General features: G+C 44.6%; 1 protein-coding gene across 3 annotated transcripts in view; it reads left to right on the forward strand.

The window, feature by feature from the left end:
• The window catches only part of LOC120922844 (NACHT, LRR and PYD domains-containing protein 12-like), a 233,827-nt gene that overhangs the window by 93,435 nt on the left and 118,235 nt on the right, over positions 1–22,157 (forward strand). For all 3 annotated transcript variants that reach the window (XM_040334845.1, XM_040334901.1, XM_040334856.1), the window contains exons 8-9: positions 8,971–9,135; positions 21,549–21,713. In XM_040334845.1, the coding sequence (XP_040190779.1) occupies positions 8,971–9,135; positions 21,549–21,713 (330 nt within the window). The remainder of the gene's footprint in view (positions 1–8,970; positions 9,136–21,548; positions 21,714–22,157) is intronic.

Consider the following 22,157-nt stretch of genomic DNA (forward strand, 5'->3'; position numbering starts at 1 on the left):
CCCTTGAGAGCTACCGGTAGGCTGCAAGATTTTCTGAATAATTCTATTTTTAGTGATTGTTACTCTGCTATGCATATATATATGGTTGTTTACTGTTGAAAACTTAACTAAATGCAGGATCTTCCCCTTTTCGCTTTCCCACTGGCGTCCCTGTCCGGTCCTCACCTCCCACACCTTACTCTCGCTGCCTCTCCCCCTCTATGCGTGGTGGGTAACCTGCAGCTGTATGAGTCCTGTGTTGGGAGTTGACCTACTCAGTGACTCCATGCAGAAAAAAGTGAAGTTCCCTGATTTTGTTTTTCGTTATGTTCACCCCCATTCCCCATCACCCCTCCCCCCATCCGTCCCTTCTTTTGTGCACATTGCCCTATGTGCACCGGTTACACTTACATCTACATCCACATCTACATCTACACCCCCATCTCCAATCTCCCCCGTAGCTAATTGTCGCTCCATATTCCCTCTTCGCACCCTGTTCATGCAGTTCCTCCAGCTAACACACATTCAGGTTCCAAATCCAGCCCACATCCACCTAACGGTTGTCCCAACATGAAAATAGTCTCTTGGAATGTCAAGGGGCTCCGCTCCCCCAACAAGAGAATGAAAATTGTAAGCCACTTTAAGTGACTTAAAACTGACATTGACCTCCTCCAGGAAACCCACTTATCCACTCCTGACTATCCATGAATAAGAAAGCTCTGGGTGGGCTCGGTCCTCGGCTCTGACTCCAGCGGCCGTAAAGCGGGAGTAATGATCCTTATCAACAAAAACCTCCCCTGCACGGTCCTCTCTACGGACTCAGACTCTGAGGGCCGTTTTGTATCCGCCGGGGTCCAATTGGGGACTAGAATCTTAGTGATCACAAATGTTTATGCCCCCAACAATCCCACAAGCAAATTTTTCGGGGACCTAACGACTTGGTCACTGCATGACCCGCCCCATCCTCACTTAATAGGTGGGGATTTTAACTCCACCATGCACCCGACAGACGACAGATCCTCCATTAGAAATTCGCGACCCCCCTCATTAACTCTCAGCCAGACATTATTGGCATCAACGATGGACTCTCTACAACTCCACGACATATGGCGTCTACGTCACCCGGCAGACAGGGAATTCATATTTTACTCTACCCCCCATAACGTCTTCACGAGACTGGACTATATATTCTGCTCTGACGCCCTCCTCCCATTGCTTACTGAAGCTGATATCCATGACATTGCGATTTCTGATCACGCCCCGATCTCCTCCACGCTCGACAACCCCGACTTGCACTCAAACCCCAAAATATGGCGGTTCCTATCCTACCTCCACAACAACTCTGACTTCCAACAGCATTTGAAGAAAGCCTGGTCTGACTACGCCTCAAACAACGCGCTACATACCGACAATCCCAATATTTTCTGGGAAGCGGGTAAGGCTTTCATCAGAGGCTGTATAATAGCGTACGCCGCCTCCTTTAAAAGAAACACCCTCAGACATTACAAACTGGCCAGCGCACGACTTCACCAGGCTCAACGCTCCCTCTACACAGATGACTCCCCGACCAACCGGACAACCTGGCTTACGGCCAAACAGTCCTTCGACACATGGGCAGCGACCCTCGAGCAGACCCAAAAGGCACGTCTGGATGCCTCCCTACATAAATTTGGCAACAAGGCAGGTAAATTACTCTTAAGACTGAGCAAAGGCCCGAATCGCCCAACGCATATCACTTCCCTTAGGGACGCGTCGGGCTCTGTACATAACACCCCGAAAGGTATCAATGATACTATGCGTCAGTTTTATACCTCCCTTTACGCCCCTGACCCAATAGATAAACCAACGGCCCTTGAATTCCTACAAAAAACTACCCTGGATCAGATCTCCCCCTCTCAACTCGAAGCCCTGAATGCTCCCATCTCCACTTTGGAGGTTCACAGTGTCATTAAGAACCTTGCCCCTTCTAAGGCCCCAGGCCCAGATGAGTTCACGGGGGAATTCTATAAGTCATTTTGCTCGATGATTGCCCCCACCCTTCACAACGTCTACCAGCACATCTGGTCAGGTGGCCCCTACCTACCCACAGGCAACCAGGCCATTATCAAACTTTTGGAGAAAAAAGGGAAAGACCCTCTAGAACCCGGCTCATATAGGCCCATCTCACTTTTGAATCTCGATGTCAAGATCCTCTCAAAGATAGCTGCTACTAGACTGGGCGACTATCATACCCTCCCTGATACACCCTGCCCAATCAGGTTTCGTGAAAGGCAGGACAGCCACCATGAATATTAGGAAGGTAATGCTGGCCCTAGAACATGCAAAAGGCGACCCGGAGGGAGAACACGCCATCATCACATTAGACGCAGAAAAGGCCTTCGACAATGTCAGCTTCGAATGGCTATCCATGGTCATGTCTACAATGGGTTTCATTGGCCCCTTTGCCCATCTCATAGAAACCATGTACACTGCCCCGGCTGCAAAATTGGTAGCGGCAGGCCTCCTATCAGACGAATTTCACCTCCACAAAGGCACAAGACAGGGCTGCCCATTATCCCCTCTCCTTTTTAATATTGCCCTAGAACCCTTATCTCGATATTTGACCCAAGTAGCCCCCCTCCACGGCATCAAGATTGGCGACCATGACCTACGCACTTCCTTCTTTGCCGATGATGTCCTCATTTTCACGTCTAATCCCTCTCAGGACATGCTCACGATAAGGGAGACGTTTGACGTCTTCAGACAGTGATCGGGGCTTCGCATAAACTATAGCAAAAGCAAAATTCTCCCCATAGGCTCCCTCTCCGTCCCCTCCTGGACCCCAAAATCCTTATTCACGGTTGCAAAATCCCACATCACATACCTGGGAATTAAAATAGATAAACTGCCTTCCTCCTTATACCATCTCAACTATCCCCCCCTGTTCACAAAAATATCCCAGGAACTGAACAACTGGATGGATCTGCCTCTCTCGCTACTGGGAAGATGCCACCTAGTGAAAATGGTCAGCTTTGCCCGTCTGCTATACCCCCTACAGACCATTCCCTTACTTTTACGCCATATAGACATCAAAACTCTGAACTCAGCCATATCTAACTTCCTCTGGCGAGGTAAACGGGCACGTATAGCTTTTGCCAAACTTCATCTTCCCAGGCGCGAGGGGGGCATCGCCCTGCCTAATGTCAGAACATATAACTTAGCCTGTTTGCTGAGGACGAGTCTAGACTGGGTGACCCAGTCCTCCCTGTGCTCAAACTTCCCCTTGGAATCAGCTATGGTCCACCCCTTCTCCCTTACTGCCCTCCTCCACTTTCAGTGGAAATCGGTCCCCCCACCTCTCCAACATAATCTCCTTCTCCGGGATACGGCTATCGCCTGGAGAGAGGTCAGGAAAACCCTTAATCTTCCTTCTTACATCTCCCGCTACCTCCCGATTCGGGGGGAACCCAAGGTTCTCCCCCGGCCTGGAAAATCAGTCTTACATCACCTGGCAGGGTAAGGGACTCAAGGACTTCTTTTCACTATGTGACCCACAGTCGGGTCGTCCCATCGGATTCAGAGCTCTTGCCGACAAATTTTCACTCCCTCCATCACATATTTTCCATTATGGGCAATGTATTAGCTTCTTGAAAAATGCTTGCAGGGATGATAGCAAAAGATTCAAAAGCTTGTTTATTGACCCCCTGCTTGCCCTGGGCTCGTACAAAATCCCCGACATCTACTTACCTCTTCTCCTGCAAACTACCCCCCCCTAACATCGTCGGCGGCGGCCAACTGGTCGAAGGACTTCCCCGACTCCGAGCTGGTGGAGAAACTTTTGCATGGCCTCAACACCATACACAAACTCGTCCCTAACAAGATTTGGAGGGAGACTCAGATTAAGATTGTCCACCGGGCCCATATCCCTTTTAGTCGGGCTCACGCCTCCCCAGAATGCCCCCTGTGTCAACAACCCAAGCCCAACCTAACTCACCGCTTCTGGTCCTGCTCTTACATCGCCACCTTTTGGGATCAAGTCCTCCAATATATCTTCGAAGTCACTTTGTTGCGTATACCCAAAAACCCTCTGTTACTCATCTTCGGCCACTGGGACCCCCAATTGTTCCCCTGGTCACCTCTACACACCTACCCCGGTAAAGACTGGATACTGATCTGCCTCCTGCTCGCCAGGAGAGCCATTCTACAAAACTGGATTTCCAACGTTAGCCCAACTACCTCCCAAGTTAAAAAGAAACTGTTGAAACTACTCTACAAAGATAAGCTCAACACGGACCTAACCCACGAGCGGACTAAAACTCACTTTTACCACATTTGGAAGCCTTTCATGGTATATACGCTCACTCCTACGGATATCATAAACTTTGAGAAGATGTCTTTTTTGTATCGTGACCCCACCCCCCCTCCCCCGAACCTACTCCGACGCCCTCAACATGAGAGTGCCGATTTGCAATGTTATGTGCTCTCTAGGGGCAAAGTACCTCCCTTACCCCCCCTCCCCTCCCTCTCTTTATTGTCATTATAGAAAGTTTACATCTGTAATGCTTTATACTCTGTAATTTCTTTAATAAAAACATATTAAAAAAAAAAACAGCCGCCAGCAGGAAGTCTGATATACAAATAGTATAATAGAATTCTACAGGTAGTGCAGAATTATTAGGCAAGTTGTATTTTTGAGGATTCATTTTATTATTGAACAACAAACATGTTCTCAATGAACCCAAAAAACTCATTAATATCAAAGCTGAATATTTTTGGAAGTAGTTTTTTGTTTTTTTTTAATTCCAGCTATTTTAAGGGGATATCTGTGTGTGCAGGTGACTACTATTACTGTGCATAATTATTAGGCAACTTAACAAAAAAAAAATATATACCCATTTCAATTATTTATTTTTACCAGTGAAACCAATATAACATCTGAACATTCACAAATCTACATTTATGACATTCAAAAAAAAAACAAAAACAAATCAGTGACCAATATAGCCACCTTTCTTTGCATGGACACTCAAAAGCCTGCCATCCATGGATTCTGTCAGTGTTTTGATCTGTTCACCATCAACATTTCGTGCAGCAGCAACCGCAGCCTCCCAGACACTGTTCAGAGAGGTGTACTGTTTTCCCCTCCTTGTAAATCTCACATTTGATGATGGACCACAGGTTCTCAATGGGGTTCAGATCAGGTGAACAAGGAGGCCATGTCATTAGTTTTTCTTCTTTTATACCCTTTCTTGCCAGCCACGCTGTGGAGTACTTGGACATGTGTGCTGGAGCATTGTCCTGCATGAAAATCATGTTTTTCTTGAAGGATGCAGACTTCTTCCTGTACCACTGCTTGAAGAAGGTGTCTTCCAGAAACTGGCAGTAGGACTGGGAGTTGAGCTTGACTCCATCCTCAACCCGAAAAGGCCCCACAAACTCATCTTTGATGATACCAGCCCAAACCAGTACTCCACCTCCACCTTGCTGGTGTCTGAGTCGGACTGGAGCTCTCTGCCCTTTACCAATCCAGCCACGGGCTCTTCCATCTGGCCCATCAAGACTCACTCTCATTTCAGCAGTCCATAAAACCTTAGAAAAATCATTCTTGAGATATTTCTTGGCCCAGTCTTGACGTTACAGCTTGTGTGTCTTGTTCAGTGGTGGTCGTCTTTCAGCCTTTCTTACCTTGGCCATGTCTCTGAGTATTGCACACCTTGTGCTTTTGGGCACTCCAGTGATGTTGCAGCTCTGAAATATGGCCAAACTGGTGGCAAGTGGCATCTTGGCAGCTGCACGCTTGACTTTTCTCAGTTCATGGGCAGTTATTTTGCGCCTTGGTTTTTCTAAAAGGTTCTTGCGACCCTGTTGACTATTTTGAAGGAAACGCTTGATTGTTCGATGATCACGCTTCAGAAGCTTTGCAATTTTAAGAGTGCTGCATCCCTCTGCAAGATATCCTGTCAAGTCCTTCTTTTGACCCATTTTGCCAAAGGAAAGGAAGTTGACTAATAATTATGCACACCTGATATAGGGTGTTGATGTCATTAGACCACACACCTTCTCATTACAGAGATGTACATCACCTAATATGCTTAATTGGTAGTAGGCTTTCGAGCCTATACAGCTTGGAGTAAGACAACATGCATAAAGAGGATGATGTGGTCAAAATACTAATTTGCCTAATAATTCTGCACTCCCTGTATGTATAGAGCCCGACACTTAGTGATAAAATGTGTGATGAGACAAATGAGAAATCTGCAACCTACAATGTGTCCGAATACCAACACTTATAATGTAGATGTGATAACTCCACCAATAGTGATCAATAATACAAATTACATTCACTACAAAAATACACTTTCATACATGTGAGGAAGGGCAGATCTCCTCCAACCTATTCACAGCTACTTCAATCTATATAACATATAATGTGCAAAAATACATTAACATGAAGAGAAACAAAGTTATCTCATGCTGATCAACTGCTACCTCTTTGCAGCAACTTCAATCACCCTCCCCACACCAGTGAGCAATCGGGTCACTTACCAAAAGGTTTGTCCCCACAAGCAAGGCCCAGACAAGCTTGTTTATATCCTTCCAGCAGCTCCACTCCGCTCAAGCCGACTTCCGATGAGAACAGACTGTGCCACGGAATGTCAGACCTCCAGGTAGTATCTCCAATATCACCCGAGGTGTCCAGACAATGGCTGCAATCACATTACATAGAAAAGAAGAAGAAGCCTCCGTGTCACTGCCTGGACTCCATCATACACGGATGTTTGTAATTTTACTAGATAACTTTCTTGCATTTCATGTTTATTACATTTTTGTACATTATATGTTAGGCCTGATTCACACCTATGGCATTTTTTGTGCTTTTTGCATTTTATAGATTTGCACTACAGTCCATTTAACATGATTTTCTATGGAACACATTCTGTAGTGCAAATTTGCAAAAAGCACTAAAAATGCATAGATGGGAATCAGACCTTATATAACGTATTTATCGGCGTATACGCGCACTTTTTTGCCCTTAAAATCAGGACAAAATCGTGGGTGCGCGATATACGCCGATACTCGCTTCCCGCGCTGTGTTTGAACCACTGCGCCGACATATGCCGAGCGCAGTACACTCGGGTATACTCGGGCAGGCTCCGCTCCGCTCGCGGTCACGTCCTGTGCATCCTGTAGTCCTTTACGCGAGAGGAGCCGAGCCTGCACGAGTACCCGAGTGTACTGCGCTTGGTATATGTCGACGGAGTGGTTCAAACACAGCGTGGGAAGCGGGGATCGGCTGAAAAACACAGCGGGGAGGACACCACGATGGCCGCAGAAGGACGCCGGATCGGACAAGGCCGCCGATGGACGCCGGGCATGACACCGACGAGGGGCATCCAAACTGTAAGTATTTCTTTTTTTTCCAGGAATTTTTCTTGCAGGTTGGGGGTGCGCGCTATACGCCGGGGCGTGTTATATGAAGATAAATACGGTAGATTGACTTAGCTGTGAATAGGTTGCAGGAGATCTGCCCTTCCTCACATGTATGAAAGTGTATTTTTGTAGTGAATGTAATTGTTCTATCTGATCACTATTGGTGGAATTATCACATCTAGTATAATATGGAAGACTGCAGCACTAGTATATAACATTCACACAATATAAATGTGAAAATATAACAATAAAAGTGAGACTCCTCATCACAATCCTCCCTATAAGTGTATATATAACAATGGTATGGAGACTATTTTACTGATAACTAATGAAGAGAATTTATAATCAGCATATATAAAATTAGTGCAGCATTATCAGTCCAAATAAAGAACGGTAATAATAAAATCTTCTCCACACCATTAGGTAGATTCAGAAAGAGTTAGGCCGGCTTATCTACAGATAAGCCGACCTAACTCTAAATCTAAGCCAACCTATGTTTAAGTGTATTCTCTAACAGAGATACACTTAAACATATCTAAGATAGGACAGCTTGCGCCGTCCTATCTTAGATTGCAATGTTTTGGCTGACCGCTAGGTGGCGCTTCCATTGCGGCCGGCGTAGATTATGTAAATGAGCTTGTACGCCGATTCACGAACGTACGCGCGGCCGCCGCAGTCGAATTACGTCGTTTCCGTAAGAGATAGGCCGCCTAAAGTTAGAGCTATGCTCTAGTGGCCTAGCCAATGTTAAGTATGGCCGCCGTTACGCCGCAAAATTCGAAATTTTAACGTTGTTTGCGTAAGTCGTCCGCGAATCGGGATTTACGTCGTTTACGTCCACGTCGAAATCAATAGGCCCGTACGGCGTACTTAGCCGCAATGCGCCCTGGGAAATGTAGGCGCCCGGCGCATGCGCAGTGTAAAAAAAACGTCAAAAAACGTGAGGTCAAGCTTCATTTCCATACAACACGCCCCCCTCCAACCAATTTGAATTAGGCGCCCTTACGCCCGCTCGTTTTAGGCTACGCCGCCGAAAGTTAGGCTAATCACTACTAGCCTAACTAATTTACGGCGGTGTAGCCTAAACAGGCTAGGCTACGCTGCCCTAAAGTAAGGCCAATGTACCTGAATCTACCTATACAGTATAAGATCAAATCCTCCACCATGATGTTCAAAGGAAATCCCAAAGTACAATGGTGGTGTCACTTCTAGTCAATGAAGTTTCCACAACATGAGTGAGACTTCTGTGACCATCAAAGTGAATCCCCACAACTGAATCCAAGCAGAAGGTTGGAGGTGAATGCCTATTGGTCAGTGTGAGTGTGTATGGTCCAATCCCCATACAGGAATAATGAATGGATCACACCACCTCATCCATTTCTCATGTCACATTTAGTAATTGGGATCCACAAAAAGAGAAAACCTCCAATAGTGTAGATGATCGATCGTGTTTTATAAAGTGATCTCATATAAATGATTCCAATGCAGAGAAATGAGTTCCATTCATGTAGAGAATAGTTCCATTCATTCCTGGGGGAGAAATTCATTTTCTTCTGGTAACATTCTTCTCTTCTTCTACAGATTGTCCTCTAATCAGCTGACAGACAGTTCCTCCCCCCACCTGGCATCTGGAATAAGAAATAACCGGACACTGAGGACACTGGACCTGTCTAGGAACAATCTGGAGGGTCCTCATTTCAGGGATCTGATGGAATCTCTGGCAACAAGCCGGATAGAGGAATTACAGTGAGTATAACAGGACTGACTGAGACAATAATATTCTGGGACAGTTTTATATCTAAACCACATAAATAATATAGAAATATGAGAATGTCATCAAATTCCATCTTTAGGCTCCATAAATATCCAATCCTGGACTGTTATGTCAAAACTACACAAATCCTGGGAAAGGGAAATTATTTGGGGAATGAATAAAAAAGAAAATACACAACTAAAAGACATCATGGTGAAAGGTAAAATACACACGTTACAGGATAAAAAATAAAAAAAGATTTAATGGTAATTGATGAATGGTGGTACTTCCAGCTGAAGCATTTCATTACATCACTGCCACAACCAGTAGGATCCGAGGAGAACCTATGGCCGTTTGAGTGGCTATGTACAGCAGTAGGAACAAAGATATTGGAGAGAAGTGTTGCTGTTAATTAAGGAGATCACCAATATAGAGATACAGAGGAACCTCGGAGGTGTTTGTTCCATGAGGTTTGTACGCCAACTAAACAATCCCTGGAAACATTGGTGTCCAATCTAATGAATGCAGCCAAACGTTTAATACCCCGACAGTGGCAGGAGACAGAAAGTCCCACAATGGGGAGTTGGAGCAAGAAAATAAACACAACTTATAATATTTAATATCTTAGTTTTTGTGGAGAGGATGGAATGGAAGGATTTGATAACAAGTGGAAGGTCTAGGGAGGGTTTAGACAGACAAGGAGATATGTAGAAATGATGGGAGTGGATGAGGGGGAGAGGCTGGGAGACACGGAAGAGAGGAAGAGGGGGGTATAATAACTGCAAATTGTGATGGTGTTTGAAAAGCGTCTTTTGTTGTTTTTTGTTGTGTTTTATCTTTTGATATATATTTGCTATAAAGAAGAAAAAAAAAAAAGAAATTCACAAATCAAATAATAATAATAATGGAGATATATTTAATCTCCTGGTTGTCTCTATAGATCTCCAATATCAGACCATTCTCTAAAGCTGGATATAAAAATGTAAAAAATGAAATATCTGCACTAAAAATCTAATGAATGAAAAGCAGCCGCCAGCAGGAAGTCTGATATAGAAGTACAAATAGTATAATAGAATTCTATGTATAGAGCCTGACACTTAGTGATAAAATGTGTGATGAGACAAATGAGAAATCTGCAACCTACAATGTGTCCGAATACCAACACTTATAATGTAGATGTGATAACTCCACCAATAGTGATCAATAATACAAATTACATTCACTGCAAAAATACACTTTCATACATGTGAGGAAGGGCAGATCTCCTCCAACCTATTCACAGCTACTTCAATCTATATAACATATAATGTGCAAAAATACATAAACATGAAGAGAAACAAAGTTATCTCATGCTGATCAACTGCTACCTCTTTGCAGCAACTTCAATCAACCTCCACCACACCAGTGAGCAATCGGGTCACTTACCAAAAGGTTTGTCCCCACAAGCAAGGCCCAGACACGCTTGTGTATATCCTTCTAGCAGCTCCACTCCGCTCAAGCCGGCTTCCGATTAGAACAGACTGTGCCACGGAATGTCAGACCTCCAGGTAGTATCTCCAATATCACCCGAGGTGTCCAGACAATGGCCGCAATCACATTACATAGAGAAGAAGAAGCCTCCGTGTCACTGCCTGGACTCCATCATACACGGCTGCAGTCCGGAGTGCTGTGTGCTCTGAGTTCTGTGTATACTCGTGTACAGCCCTCAAAATTTGTACTCGCCTCCTCGCATTTGGCGAGGGAATTTTATGTGCAGTGCGAGTATGGACAGGGCTTCCCTTCATGTCACGCCACTCACACACTCACAGTGCGGCCAGTACAATATCTGTCTTTACACTGCAGTACACTACAGCTGCCGCGCCGTACCGCTCCACATCGCTGCTTGGGACCGCCCCTCTCCACCTCCTCCTGTCAGTGTGGAATGAGGGGGCTCGGCAACATGGCGCCGGGCGGGGAGGGGGAAGAAGAAGGAGCCGGTACCGATCAATATGCAGGTCAGTTCTTTTAATGACAGTCTGTACCGTTATGTGTCTTCTTTGTCCTGGTCTGATCATTGTTATGGGTGACAGCGGTCTGAGTGGTGTGATTTTATCTCTGCCTGGTACATGTTCCGCCCTGTATACAATACATGGAGAGATGTCACTGAAATCTGAGGAAGATCTGAGGAAGATCTGATGTAAGATGAACTTCCCCCAGGAGCCCCCCATAGACTTCCTGACTCCCCCAGGTGCCCCCCATAGTGTTCCTGACTTCCCCAGGAGCCCCCCATAGTGTTCCTGACTTCCCCGGGAGCCCCCCATAGTGTTCCTGACTTCCCAGGGTGCCCCCCATGGTGTTCATGACTTCCCCAGGTGCCCCCCATAGTGTTCCTGACTTCCCCGGGTGCCCCCCATAGTGTTCCTGACTCCCCTAGGTGCCCCCCATAGTGTTCCTGACTTCCCCGGGAGCCCCCCATAGTGTTCCTGACTCCCCCAGGTGCCACCATAGTGTTCCTGACTTCCCCGGGAGCCCCCCATAGTGTTCCTGACTTCCCCCGGGAGCCCCCTCATAGTCTTCCCAACTTCCCATTGAGTGTTTATTTAATTAAAACATGTTTTATTACATTTTAAGATGTTTGTTTACATTTATTTCTAAAAACGTGTGTGTGTACACATAGATGTGTGTTTGAGCTTTGGGGTGCACCCCCTAATGTAATAGGCTGTGCACACCTATGTGGTAAACTGAGGATATTTTAGTTGGCTCTATAAAGCTGATCCCCAGCGGAGTCCCTCCATACACCAGGCAATCCCAGGAGAGAATAATGATAGATGGGGGGAGGAATTGGAGGCATAGGTATGATAGAATATTTGTTGTTATGTATTTTTAACTTAATACTGAATAAAATATTTAACAGTGTTATTTCATGAGATCATTTACAAGGGCGTGTTTAAGGGGCAGGACAAGGTAGGGTTTGGGTGGGGCAACAGGTGGCCAGTAACTCTTAAGGCCTGGCTAGTAGCTCAGGACCTGAAATTTTGAGGCCTGCTCGTGTATATGATGGAAGTGTACAATCTGTGATTAGGACTATGCACTATGGAGGCTTTTTCTTTTCTATGTAATGTGAATGTGGCCATTGTCTGGACACCTCGGGTGATATTGGAGATACTATGGAATGGAAAGACAAGCTGCACAACTAATGTGAACACTCTAGTATCTTTGACACAAAGTGATATAGTACAAATTGAATTCACGTGGAACAAATGATTTGCCCCATAGGAAAGATGAAATGTCCAAATGATTGCAAAATGATAATTAAAGTAAACCAAAACGTGATAAATAAGTCTCTTATGCAAAACACAATATAGTGCATCTGATGATAATTGATAGTAGTTAAATATCGTTCTCCTTCAAGCAAATGGTGACATCAATGCAAGAAAACCTCAGAATAGTGCACAAGATAGACAAGACACCTCCACCTTTCAATCACACTGCCCCTTACCATAGGGGAAGATACCAACTAGAGACCTTCTGACGGCAGATGGCTTGCTCCCTAGCCAAGGGCTTGTGTGGCAGGATATTCGAGAGCCAAAATTTCTCTCACAGTGGACCGATGATCAGTGTAGTTTAAAACCAATATGGAGAAGGAAAAGAGCTGAACCCATATATCAATTTATTGTAAAAGATTAAAATCACACTTACAGAAATGTAGATAAAATTTGCTTGTGAATATATATAGCCGGCCGGCTAGCACAACCAGTTCACTCCGGGACACAGTATGCGGTTAAAGACTTCAGCACGCCGCGAGGTTGATGAGTAGGAAGACTTGTAGCATCAGGCCTTGGATATCAAAAAGCATAGAGCGCAAGCCTGCTCTCAGCACAGATAATTCAACACGTCGCCACCCTCGCCAGGGTGGGTAAGTGCCCTTTGGACAGGCAGTTAACTCGGACCTGGCATCTAAAGGGTCGCTCACAATAATCAGATCACTGGGAGGAAACAATGCCTCTGCCACAGGCGTAGAAAATTTTCTTAGTATAATCGGAGTATGAGGATAGCGAATCCTCCCAGTAATCAGGAGCTTTCCTGATGACGCAGACTTGCAAAACGCGTAGAAGCCAGGTGGACAACGCATAAAGGGGGTACACCTTTTTAACCAGCGGAACCATAAGTGTAGCAGGAGCCGGGCACGCAACCCAAAGACAAGCTGGTGAGCGGCTGTCCAAAACCCGATACTGCCAAAGACACCTGGTTAAAGCACCTCTTTTGTGAGTAGTTTGATTTTATATTTTAAAGAAATAAACCTTTTTATACATTCTATACCATGATGAGCCCCCTGTTTTTTGAGGCACAAAGGAAAATCTTGTAAGAGAGGAAAGGAGAACATATCGATCAATCAAAACGGAATAAGGCTTTGGGCTTATTACCAGCTGGGGTCTGGTGAGTGCGCATTTCAGCAGTTGGTGGTGGTAGCACTTGTTTCTGTCAGGTGGAAGAGACAGCTGCACCCTAGATGCATGAGATATAACACCAGGATAAATCACCACCAAAAAAATGTTTTCAACTTTTTTTCCCTTTTACTGTATTTCAAACTGAGAAGTTGTTGGTTTTCTAAGCTAACTGGGAGTGATGTTATAAAAGCACATGAACTTTTTGCACATATGTTATAACCTTGCACTTTATATCTATACCAATTTAGATTTGCTTGTTGGTAAATTAATTGTTTAAGAGACATATATTTTTTATTTAAATCTTGTTTGATGGCACAGTAGTTGCACTTGGCACTATGCAATTGTACATGCTCGTGAGAGCTGGATATTCCAATTTATTTATTTGCATAGTTATTTATATTGTGCTTTATCACGTATATCACTGCACTGGATTTTGCACTTTATTGTATCACATATAAGTTACTAATATTTTGTGTCATCGCATAACTAGACCAGCGCAGTAACAACATTCTTCTATAATCCTCCCAGTAAGTCTTATTCTGTAGGATCACCCACTGACAGCAAATATAAGGTACCTGTCATGTAGCGTGGTGATCGCATCCCCGGTGGTTCGTCCAGGCCTCGCAGACAACCTCTGCACTCAGGTTCTCCCGAGCCAATCCCCCACTGTTCAGCCTCCAGCTTAGGATCTGGAACCCAGCAAGCTGCTGGGGTCCCTCTCTTCATCAAAAGAAGGCTCCGAAAGGTGCACAGCCTCAACCGGGCAGGCCATGAGGATGGGGCCCACGGATGCGCGCACCCTGAAGGTGGATGCCGCACCTGGATCTCGGGCCCCGCAGACTAACCAAGAAAAATGGCCAGTGCTCCAGATATACCCCCCCGCCAGCATGCCCAAAGAGGGATTCTGTCAGAACCCCTATAGCGCCAACTGTCGCCCAGGGGTGGCAGCGCACCCCTGGACACACAGACTGACCCAGGAGGCATTATTGAACTGGCAACAGCACAAACTAACGATTAGTGAATGGGAGCAACTGAAATCTCCCATTCCCCACTAACTTTAGCGTAACGCCCCACTAATTTTAAAGGGGGGGGCGCTACATACTCCCCCCACTTGAGCGGACACTGTCCCCAGTGTCCCAAAGCATTCATTTTCGAATGCAGGCCTGACACTAAACCAAACAGAAGAGATAAGAAAGAAAAAAAAAAGAGAAGAAAATACACTTATCAATGTTATAACATCTCTATTTATGACATACATACACACACAACCCTGCTATCTGACTGCCCATTCTCACAGTTGTCGAAAGCAGGTGGGTCCAAAAAAACAACACAACCTGTAATTGAAAAATATAAGACATATATACAACCCCCAGATTTGGGGCCGAGACTGTATACTCAGGCCTGAACGCAAAGTCTCCCTCCCTCGCCAGGGTGGATTCAAATTCAAGTGCAAAAAGGAGAGAAATATTTAATGCAAGAAATATACAGTAAAACTACAATATAATTCCTATAAAGTCATGATGCAGAGCACTGCCCCTAGTGGTCAGCGCGCTGGTACTGCAATTAAGTACTCACCAAAAAAACTCAAAGGTGTGGAAGCGACAGTAGAAGAAAGAGAAAAAAATAGTTATTTTCCTGATAAGTTCTCCTGATGCTGAAACTAAAAAACCGGCAATGGGAATAGTTCTCCTTCCTGATAAATCCCCCTAACTGACTGAACCCACCCCCCAAAGAGCACTGCACATTAGTTCATGTGGCTCTTGAGGAGCAGGGGGAAATAGAGAACTGGGGAAGGAAATGTAGGAGGCACATATGGGTACTCATACCCGTATTCAGTGGCGACCTTCTGTGCCACCACCCATTGTAAACGAGCAAATCTGAGTAAGGTTTTTGGGTCGCCGCGTCCTGGCAACACCAAAGCGTCCGGCGCCCTTCTAAGGATAGGGGCGATAACTGGCACAGGAGTAGTGAGTGTAGTAACAAACACAGAATTTGACTCACCGCCTCCCCATGTCAACTTTTGAGCATCCGCGGATGACGGGCAAACTTCACTTAGTTCGTTCTGGGTGGAACGAGCCTCTCCCTTCTGAGTGTTTTCGGAATTATCGGATACCTCAAAGTTCTGCGACCCCAAAGGACTAGGTTCCAGAGGGCGATCAGCAAGGTCACAGTCAACAACCATGGATTCATTCGGTAACAGGTCAAAGTCCGCTAGATGCCCCCCTTCTGGGGGCGAAAAACCATAAGGCACAGCCGACGGGGAGCCCCCCGACCGATCTGATGAAACACATTTTACAGGTAGGCCTCTACCACGACGGGAAAAGGCTGGAGTAGGTCCCTTTTTTAGGGGTTTATGCCACACGGAGACCGCTGAAGGAGTCTCGGTCATCTCCGAAGAACTTGCCACGCCGGACAAGACGCTTTCCAAATCCGGGCTTTCCCCACGACTTACCTCCAGTGAAGTAGGTGGCGAGGCAGCCGAGGGTAACGTCAAGGTGGACGACACCGAAACTACGTCCCAATCCTGAGATTTCGGCTCCACAAGTATTACTGAAGGAGAGGGTGCTGGCCAGGCTGGCTCTTCCTCTGCGGTGAGAGTGGGGTAGATGAGATCCACCCTGTATTCCTTTGGAGCCTGTGTGAGTGACATGTAGGGGGGTAAACTTCCGCCCTAGGACTGGGTAGATGAGCTGCTGCCCCCTGAATGGTCTCTCGAAGGAGAGGCCGATTAGAAGTGCAGTAAAAGTGGGTGTACAGGGTTGTAGCGCTGCTTGTTTGTGTTATACCTAGGTTCTTCTATTTCCTCCAACCTTCCTAATGTTAGGTGCGTGATAAGAGTGTCGGGTGCCTATATGTGTGCGTGACATGGCCACAAATAAGTAAGCCCGGCATCGTTGGCATCGGGCGAAAGGTCGAACTGTAACGGACAGGTCCCCACAGCGGGGACAGATCAAGCCCAACATCTCCGTTCCTCGACTAGATAAAAGGGCAAACTGTCCTTGTGCAGACAAACGAACACCCGTGTCGGTCACCGGTACCCCAAATGGTGCAAGTATACTGAAAGCCCCGGCAGATGGGGTCGGTGACCTAGGTTGCGGGATAGCACCCCCTGATTGCAGGAAGGCAGACATTGTCATGTGGTTCCCCTTCTCGTTAGTGGGTGAGCAGTATTTAGCAGTTTGGCGCAAAGTCACTCTGTGGATGGCGCGCAGGGGAGGGTGGCTCCTCCCACTTGGAGGAACTTGTCTAGGCACGTTGCAGGCGTGTGCTCCACTGCACGGGCGCCCAAGTTCAATGGCGTGCGGGAGATCCACATACACTACACCGGACACTTTCTTGCCCTTCAATAAAGAACCATACACTCTCTCTGGTTGCCAATGGTAACAGCCGACATCCCGGACGAGCCCCCACGTGTATCGCTCACCCCCGAAGGAGCCGCTGGTTGATTTGGGATCGGCGTACTAAGTTACCAAGTTCTTCTGTCTAGGGGTGATACTTGTGAGTGTGGATGAAAGAACAAGTGTCCAGCCGGTAGCGTGATTTTCCAATGCTTTATTCCAAGGCCAACAAGGCCAACATCAACAGGACACACAGTAGAGAAAGAGGTTGATGAGTAGGAAGAACTTGTAGCATCAGACCTTGGATATCAAAAAGCATAGAGAGCAAGCCTGCTCTCGGCACAGATAATTCAACACGTCGCCACCCTCGCCAGGGTGGGTAAGTGCCCTTTGGACAGGCAATTAACTCGGACCTGGCAGCCAAAGGGTCGCTCCACTCGCAATAATCAGATCACTGGGAGGAAACAATGCCTCTGCCACAGGCGTAGAAAATGTTCTTAGTATAATCGGAGTATAAAGATAACAAATCCTCCCAGTAAGTCTTATTCTGTAGGATCACCCACTGACAGCAAATATAAGGTACCCGTCATGTAGCGTGGTGATCGGATCCCCGGTGGTTCGTCCAGGCCTCGCAGACAACCTCTGCACTCAGGTTCTCCTGAGCCAATCCCCCACCGTTCAGCCTCCAGCTTAGGATCTGGAACCCAGCAAGCCGCTGGGGTCCCTCTCTTCATCAAAAGAAGGCTCCGGAAGGTGCACAGCCTCAACCTGGCAGGCCATGAGGATGGGGCCTGCAGATGCGCGCACCCTGAAGGTAGATGCCGCACCTGGATCTCGGGCCCCGCAGTCTAACCAAGAAAAATGGCCGGTGCTCCAGATATACCCCCCCGCCAGCATGCCCAAAGAGGGAAACTCCTCTGATTGGCTGCTGGGGAAGGATGGTTTTGTCAGAACCCCTATAGCGCCAACTGTCGCCCAGGGGTGGCAGCACACCCCTGGACACACAGACTGACCCAGGAGGCAGTTCTGAACTGGCAACAGCACAAACTAACAATTAGTGAATGGGAGCAACTGAAATCTCCCATTCCCCACTAACTTTAGCGTAACGCCCCACTTATTTTAAAGGGGGGGGCGCTACATATGTTAGGCCTGATTCACACCTATGGCATTTTTTGTGCTTTTTGCATTTTACAGATTTTCACTACAGTCCATTTACCATGGTTTCCTATGGAACACATTCTGTAGTGCAAATCTGCAAAATGCAAAAAGCACTAAAAATGCCATAGGTGTGAATCAGGCCATATATAGAATGAAGTAGCTGTGAATAGGTTGGGGAAGATCTGCCCTTCCTCACATGTATGAAAGTGTATTTTTGTAGTGAATGTAATTGTTCTATCTGATCACTATTGGTGGAGTTATCACATCTAGTATAATATGGAATACTGCAGCACTAGTATATAACATTCACACAATATAAATGTGAAAATATAACAATAAAAGTGAGACTCCTCATCACAAACCTCCCTATAAGTGTATAACAATGGTATGGAGAATATTTCACTGATAACTAATGAAGAGAATTTATAATCAGCATTTATAAAATTAGTGCAGCAATATTAGTACAAATAAAGAACAGTAATAATAAAATCTTCTCCACACCATAAGATCAAATCCTCCACCATGATGTTCAAAGGAAATCCCAAAGTACAATGGTGTCACTTTAATGGCCAGTTCACACCACATGCAGTCCAGTGCATTTTTTTCTGCATCGAAAACACATGGAAAGTAGGTTATATGGTTTTCAATGGCATCGTTCACACCAGTGCGTTCAGTTCCAGTGCGTTCAGTTCCAGTGCGTTCCAGTTCCAGAAAAAAAGTAGAACATGCTACATTTTACCTGCACTGGACTGTACTGGAACGTTGTAAAACACATCAAAAATGCACCAGAACGCACCAAATGCACCAGAAACGCACTGGAACACAATTGTCATTATTTAAGGTTAATGCCGCGTACACACAGTCGTTTTTTGTGATGAAATAAAACAATGTTTTTTATCATGAAAAACGATGTTGCCCACACACCATCGTTTTCTGAAAATGCTCTAGCAAAGCGTGGTTACGTACAACACGTACGACTTCACTCTGTTCCATTCAAGCTCCCGTCTCATAACTTGCTTCTGAGCATGCGCGGGTTTAAAACGTCGTTTTAGCCCACACACGATCATTTTTTATGACACAAAAAACAACATTTTAAAAGACAAAAAACGATGTGAAGCCCACACACGATCATTTTAAATGATGTTTTTAAAAATGTTGTTTTATTTCATCAAAAAAAAAACGACCGTGTGTACGCGGCATAAGAAAAAAGTGGGGTGAAAAAAAGCACTGGACTGCATCAAAAACATGCATGCAAAAAAGCACCTGGAATGCATCCGGATTGTGTTTCTATGGTGTTGTCAGAACCATTGACGTATCTCGGCATAGGGCCTACATATACTGTCAGAATGTTTATTCTGAACTATAAAATATTATTGTGTTTGTGAAAATATGTAAATCTGTGCTTTGGGAGATATACACTTTTCCTACCATACAAGATATCAAAATTCTTTTATCCGTGCTATTTTGAGGACAAGTAATACAAATGAATATTTAAAAAATATATATTTATTAACTAAAGATATAGTGCAAAATTAAAATCAGGTGCAATTCATATTACAACAAATAATTGATATGCTTCTACACTCAGAGATAAATGACGCTTGAATGTTCAGATGATATTTACATTATATGACAAGGTATATTCATAGCTCTTATTTAAATCATCTTGGCGTATTTAAAACCTTTTAGCTCTTAGTGACATAACCTTGACATTGTATTATCTCTTCTCAATAACAAACAGATCTCTTGCTACTAATTATTATATATGTGTACAGAACAAACGTCATATTGTACACAAGCTTTTTTTAAATTTAGAGAGAATATATTTCACATACCTCATCACTCTAAAACCGATTTACCAAAATTTTTCAAAGACAAACGTAATATGTATGTCTTTAATATTTGGAATACAATTATCTCATACTGAAGTTAGACATAACCAACTCCCAAATTATATTTGCCAAGTATATTTAAACAGTCTTAGTTGCGTGTATGTGAAAACCTCCAAATTACCAAAATGATCAAGATTATACATTACCAGTATGTAAGAGATCTTTCTGTTTGAGAAGGGAAAGTCCTAATGAAGGACTTCTGTGAACATCTTACATATTTGTGGTCACTCTCTGCCTTCCGGCTTCCTTCAGAGATCAGCTCAAATTAAGGCTCCAGCCATCAGCCCTCCAGAGATCAGCTCCCCTCAGCCTGGCCATCTCTCTCCCACAGAGCTTTTTTCAATCCTGTCCTGTGTAATCACTTTTATCTCTCCAAAGAAGTGGGTGTGTATTCCCCTATCACATGACTGGCGATGTCACATGACAATATGTTTTGGTGGCTGACCATCTTGAACCATGCCGATATTAACCTGTAGGGGGCAGTGGTGTCTAAGGAATAATTCCTAATTTTTGGGTCAATCCGAGTTAATCATGACTTACGACCCCCCTGTGACTTCTGGCCTGGTATAACACCATAAATTGTTTTATAAGTCAAACCAAATGACAACAAACCTAGACATTTCAGCAACCCCTAAATTTATGATTGAAATAAGGTTTTATTATCAGCACACATGCCTTGGGAAGTTCCTTTAAACTAATGCCGGAATGTGATCAAAGCAGCCCAATACTATTCAGCTATTTTAGGATCTTGTATTTTTTGGGACCCTAGTAATGTCTATGTATTAAACAGGTTTATATATGAATTACTAATACACATATATTGTTAAGTCATTGCAAATACACAATACTATTTGAGATGTATAATATATAAACCCACCGACATTGTGAATAAGCCCCATTGGTCTCATAGTACAAAGATCACCCTACACAGCTTGTAACAGCTTGTATTCATCAGACCCTTATCTACAGATGTCAAACCTTCTATTTTATGGTCTGGGATAAAGATACAGAAGAACAATGCCTTCTTGTAAGGCAGAAAACCGCTGTATAGATCTTTGACTTGATATTAACCTCTTAGAGAGAGAATAAGATCCAAAGTGGCTTTAGTATTGTTCATCATATATATATGGATAGGAACAATGGAAAAATAGACTTGTGCAACTTTATATGTATTATTTTAACCCCAAATGTTCTGACAGTGTGAACTGGCCCTTAGTCAATGAAGTTTCCACAACATGAGTGAGACTTCTGTGACCATCAAAGTGAATACCCACAACTGTATCCAAGACTTAGCAGAAGGTTGGAGGTGAAAGCCTATTGGTCAGTGTGAGTGTGTATGGTCCAATCCCCATACAGGAATAATGAATGGATCACACCACCTCATCCACTTCTCATGTCACATTTAGTAATTGGGATCCACAAAAAGAGAAAACCTCCAATAGTGTAGATGATCGATCGCGTTTTATAAAGTGATCTCATATAAATGATTCCAATAAAGAGAAATTAGTTCCATTCATGTAGAGAATAGTTCCATTCATTCCTGGGGGAGAAATTAATTTTCTTCTGGTAACATTCTTCTCTTCTTTTACAGATTGGATGGTAATCGTCTGACAGACAGTTCCTCCCCCCACCTGACATCTGGAATAAGAAATAACCAGACACTGAGGACACTGAACCTGTCCTGGAACAATCTGGAGGGTCCTCATTTCAGGGATCTGATGGAATCTCTGACAACAAGCCGGATAGAGGAATTACAGTGAGTATAACAGGACTGACTGAGACAATAATATTCTGGGACAGTTTTATATCTAATCCACATAAATAATATAGAAATATGAGAATGTCATCAAATTCCTTCTTTGGGCTCCATACACACTGGGCTTAAAAAATGCCAGTTCCCTTGGCAGAAAAAAACTTACAAGAGTTTATTGTACTAAGTTTAGACAAGTTTAGGATAGTTCTGTGTTTTTCCTTTCAGAAAGCTCCAATCAGAAACATGTACACAGGGTGTTTTTTTTAACAACCTCTCCTGAACGATTTAAGTTGACAGATAGTAACCCATGTTTAAAACGTCCGTTTTGCCACATTTACATGCCACGTTTAACAGCGTTTTGCTGCATTTGCATTTAGAAGCATTTAAAAAAAATAGTAAAGGGGGCGTGACCGGATGCAGGAGGGAGTGATAGCGCTGGCGTTAGTG

Source organism: Rana temporaria, chromosome 1, assembly GCF_905171775.1.
Source record: "Rana temporaria chromosome 1, aRanTem1.1, whole genome shotgun sequence".
In the NCBI taxonomy this organism is placed as follows: Eukaryota; Metazoa; Chordata; class Amphibia; order Anura; family Ranidae; genus Rana; species Rana temporaria.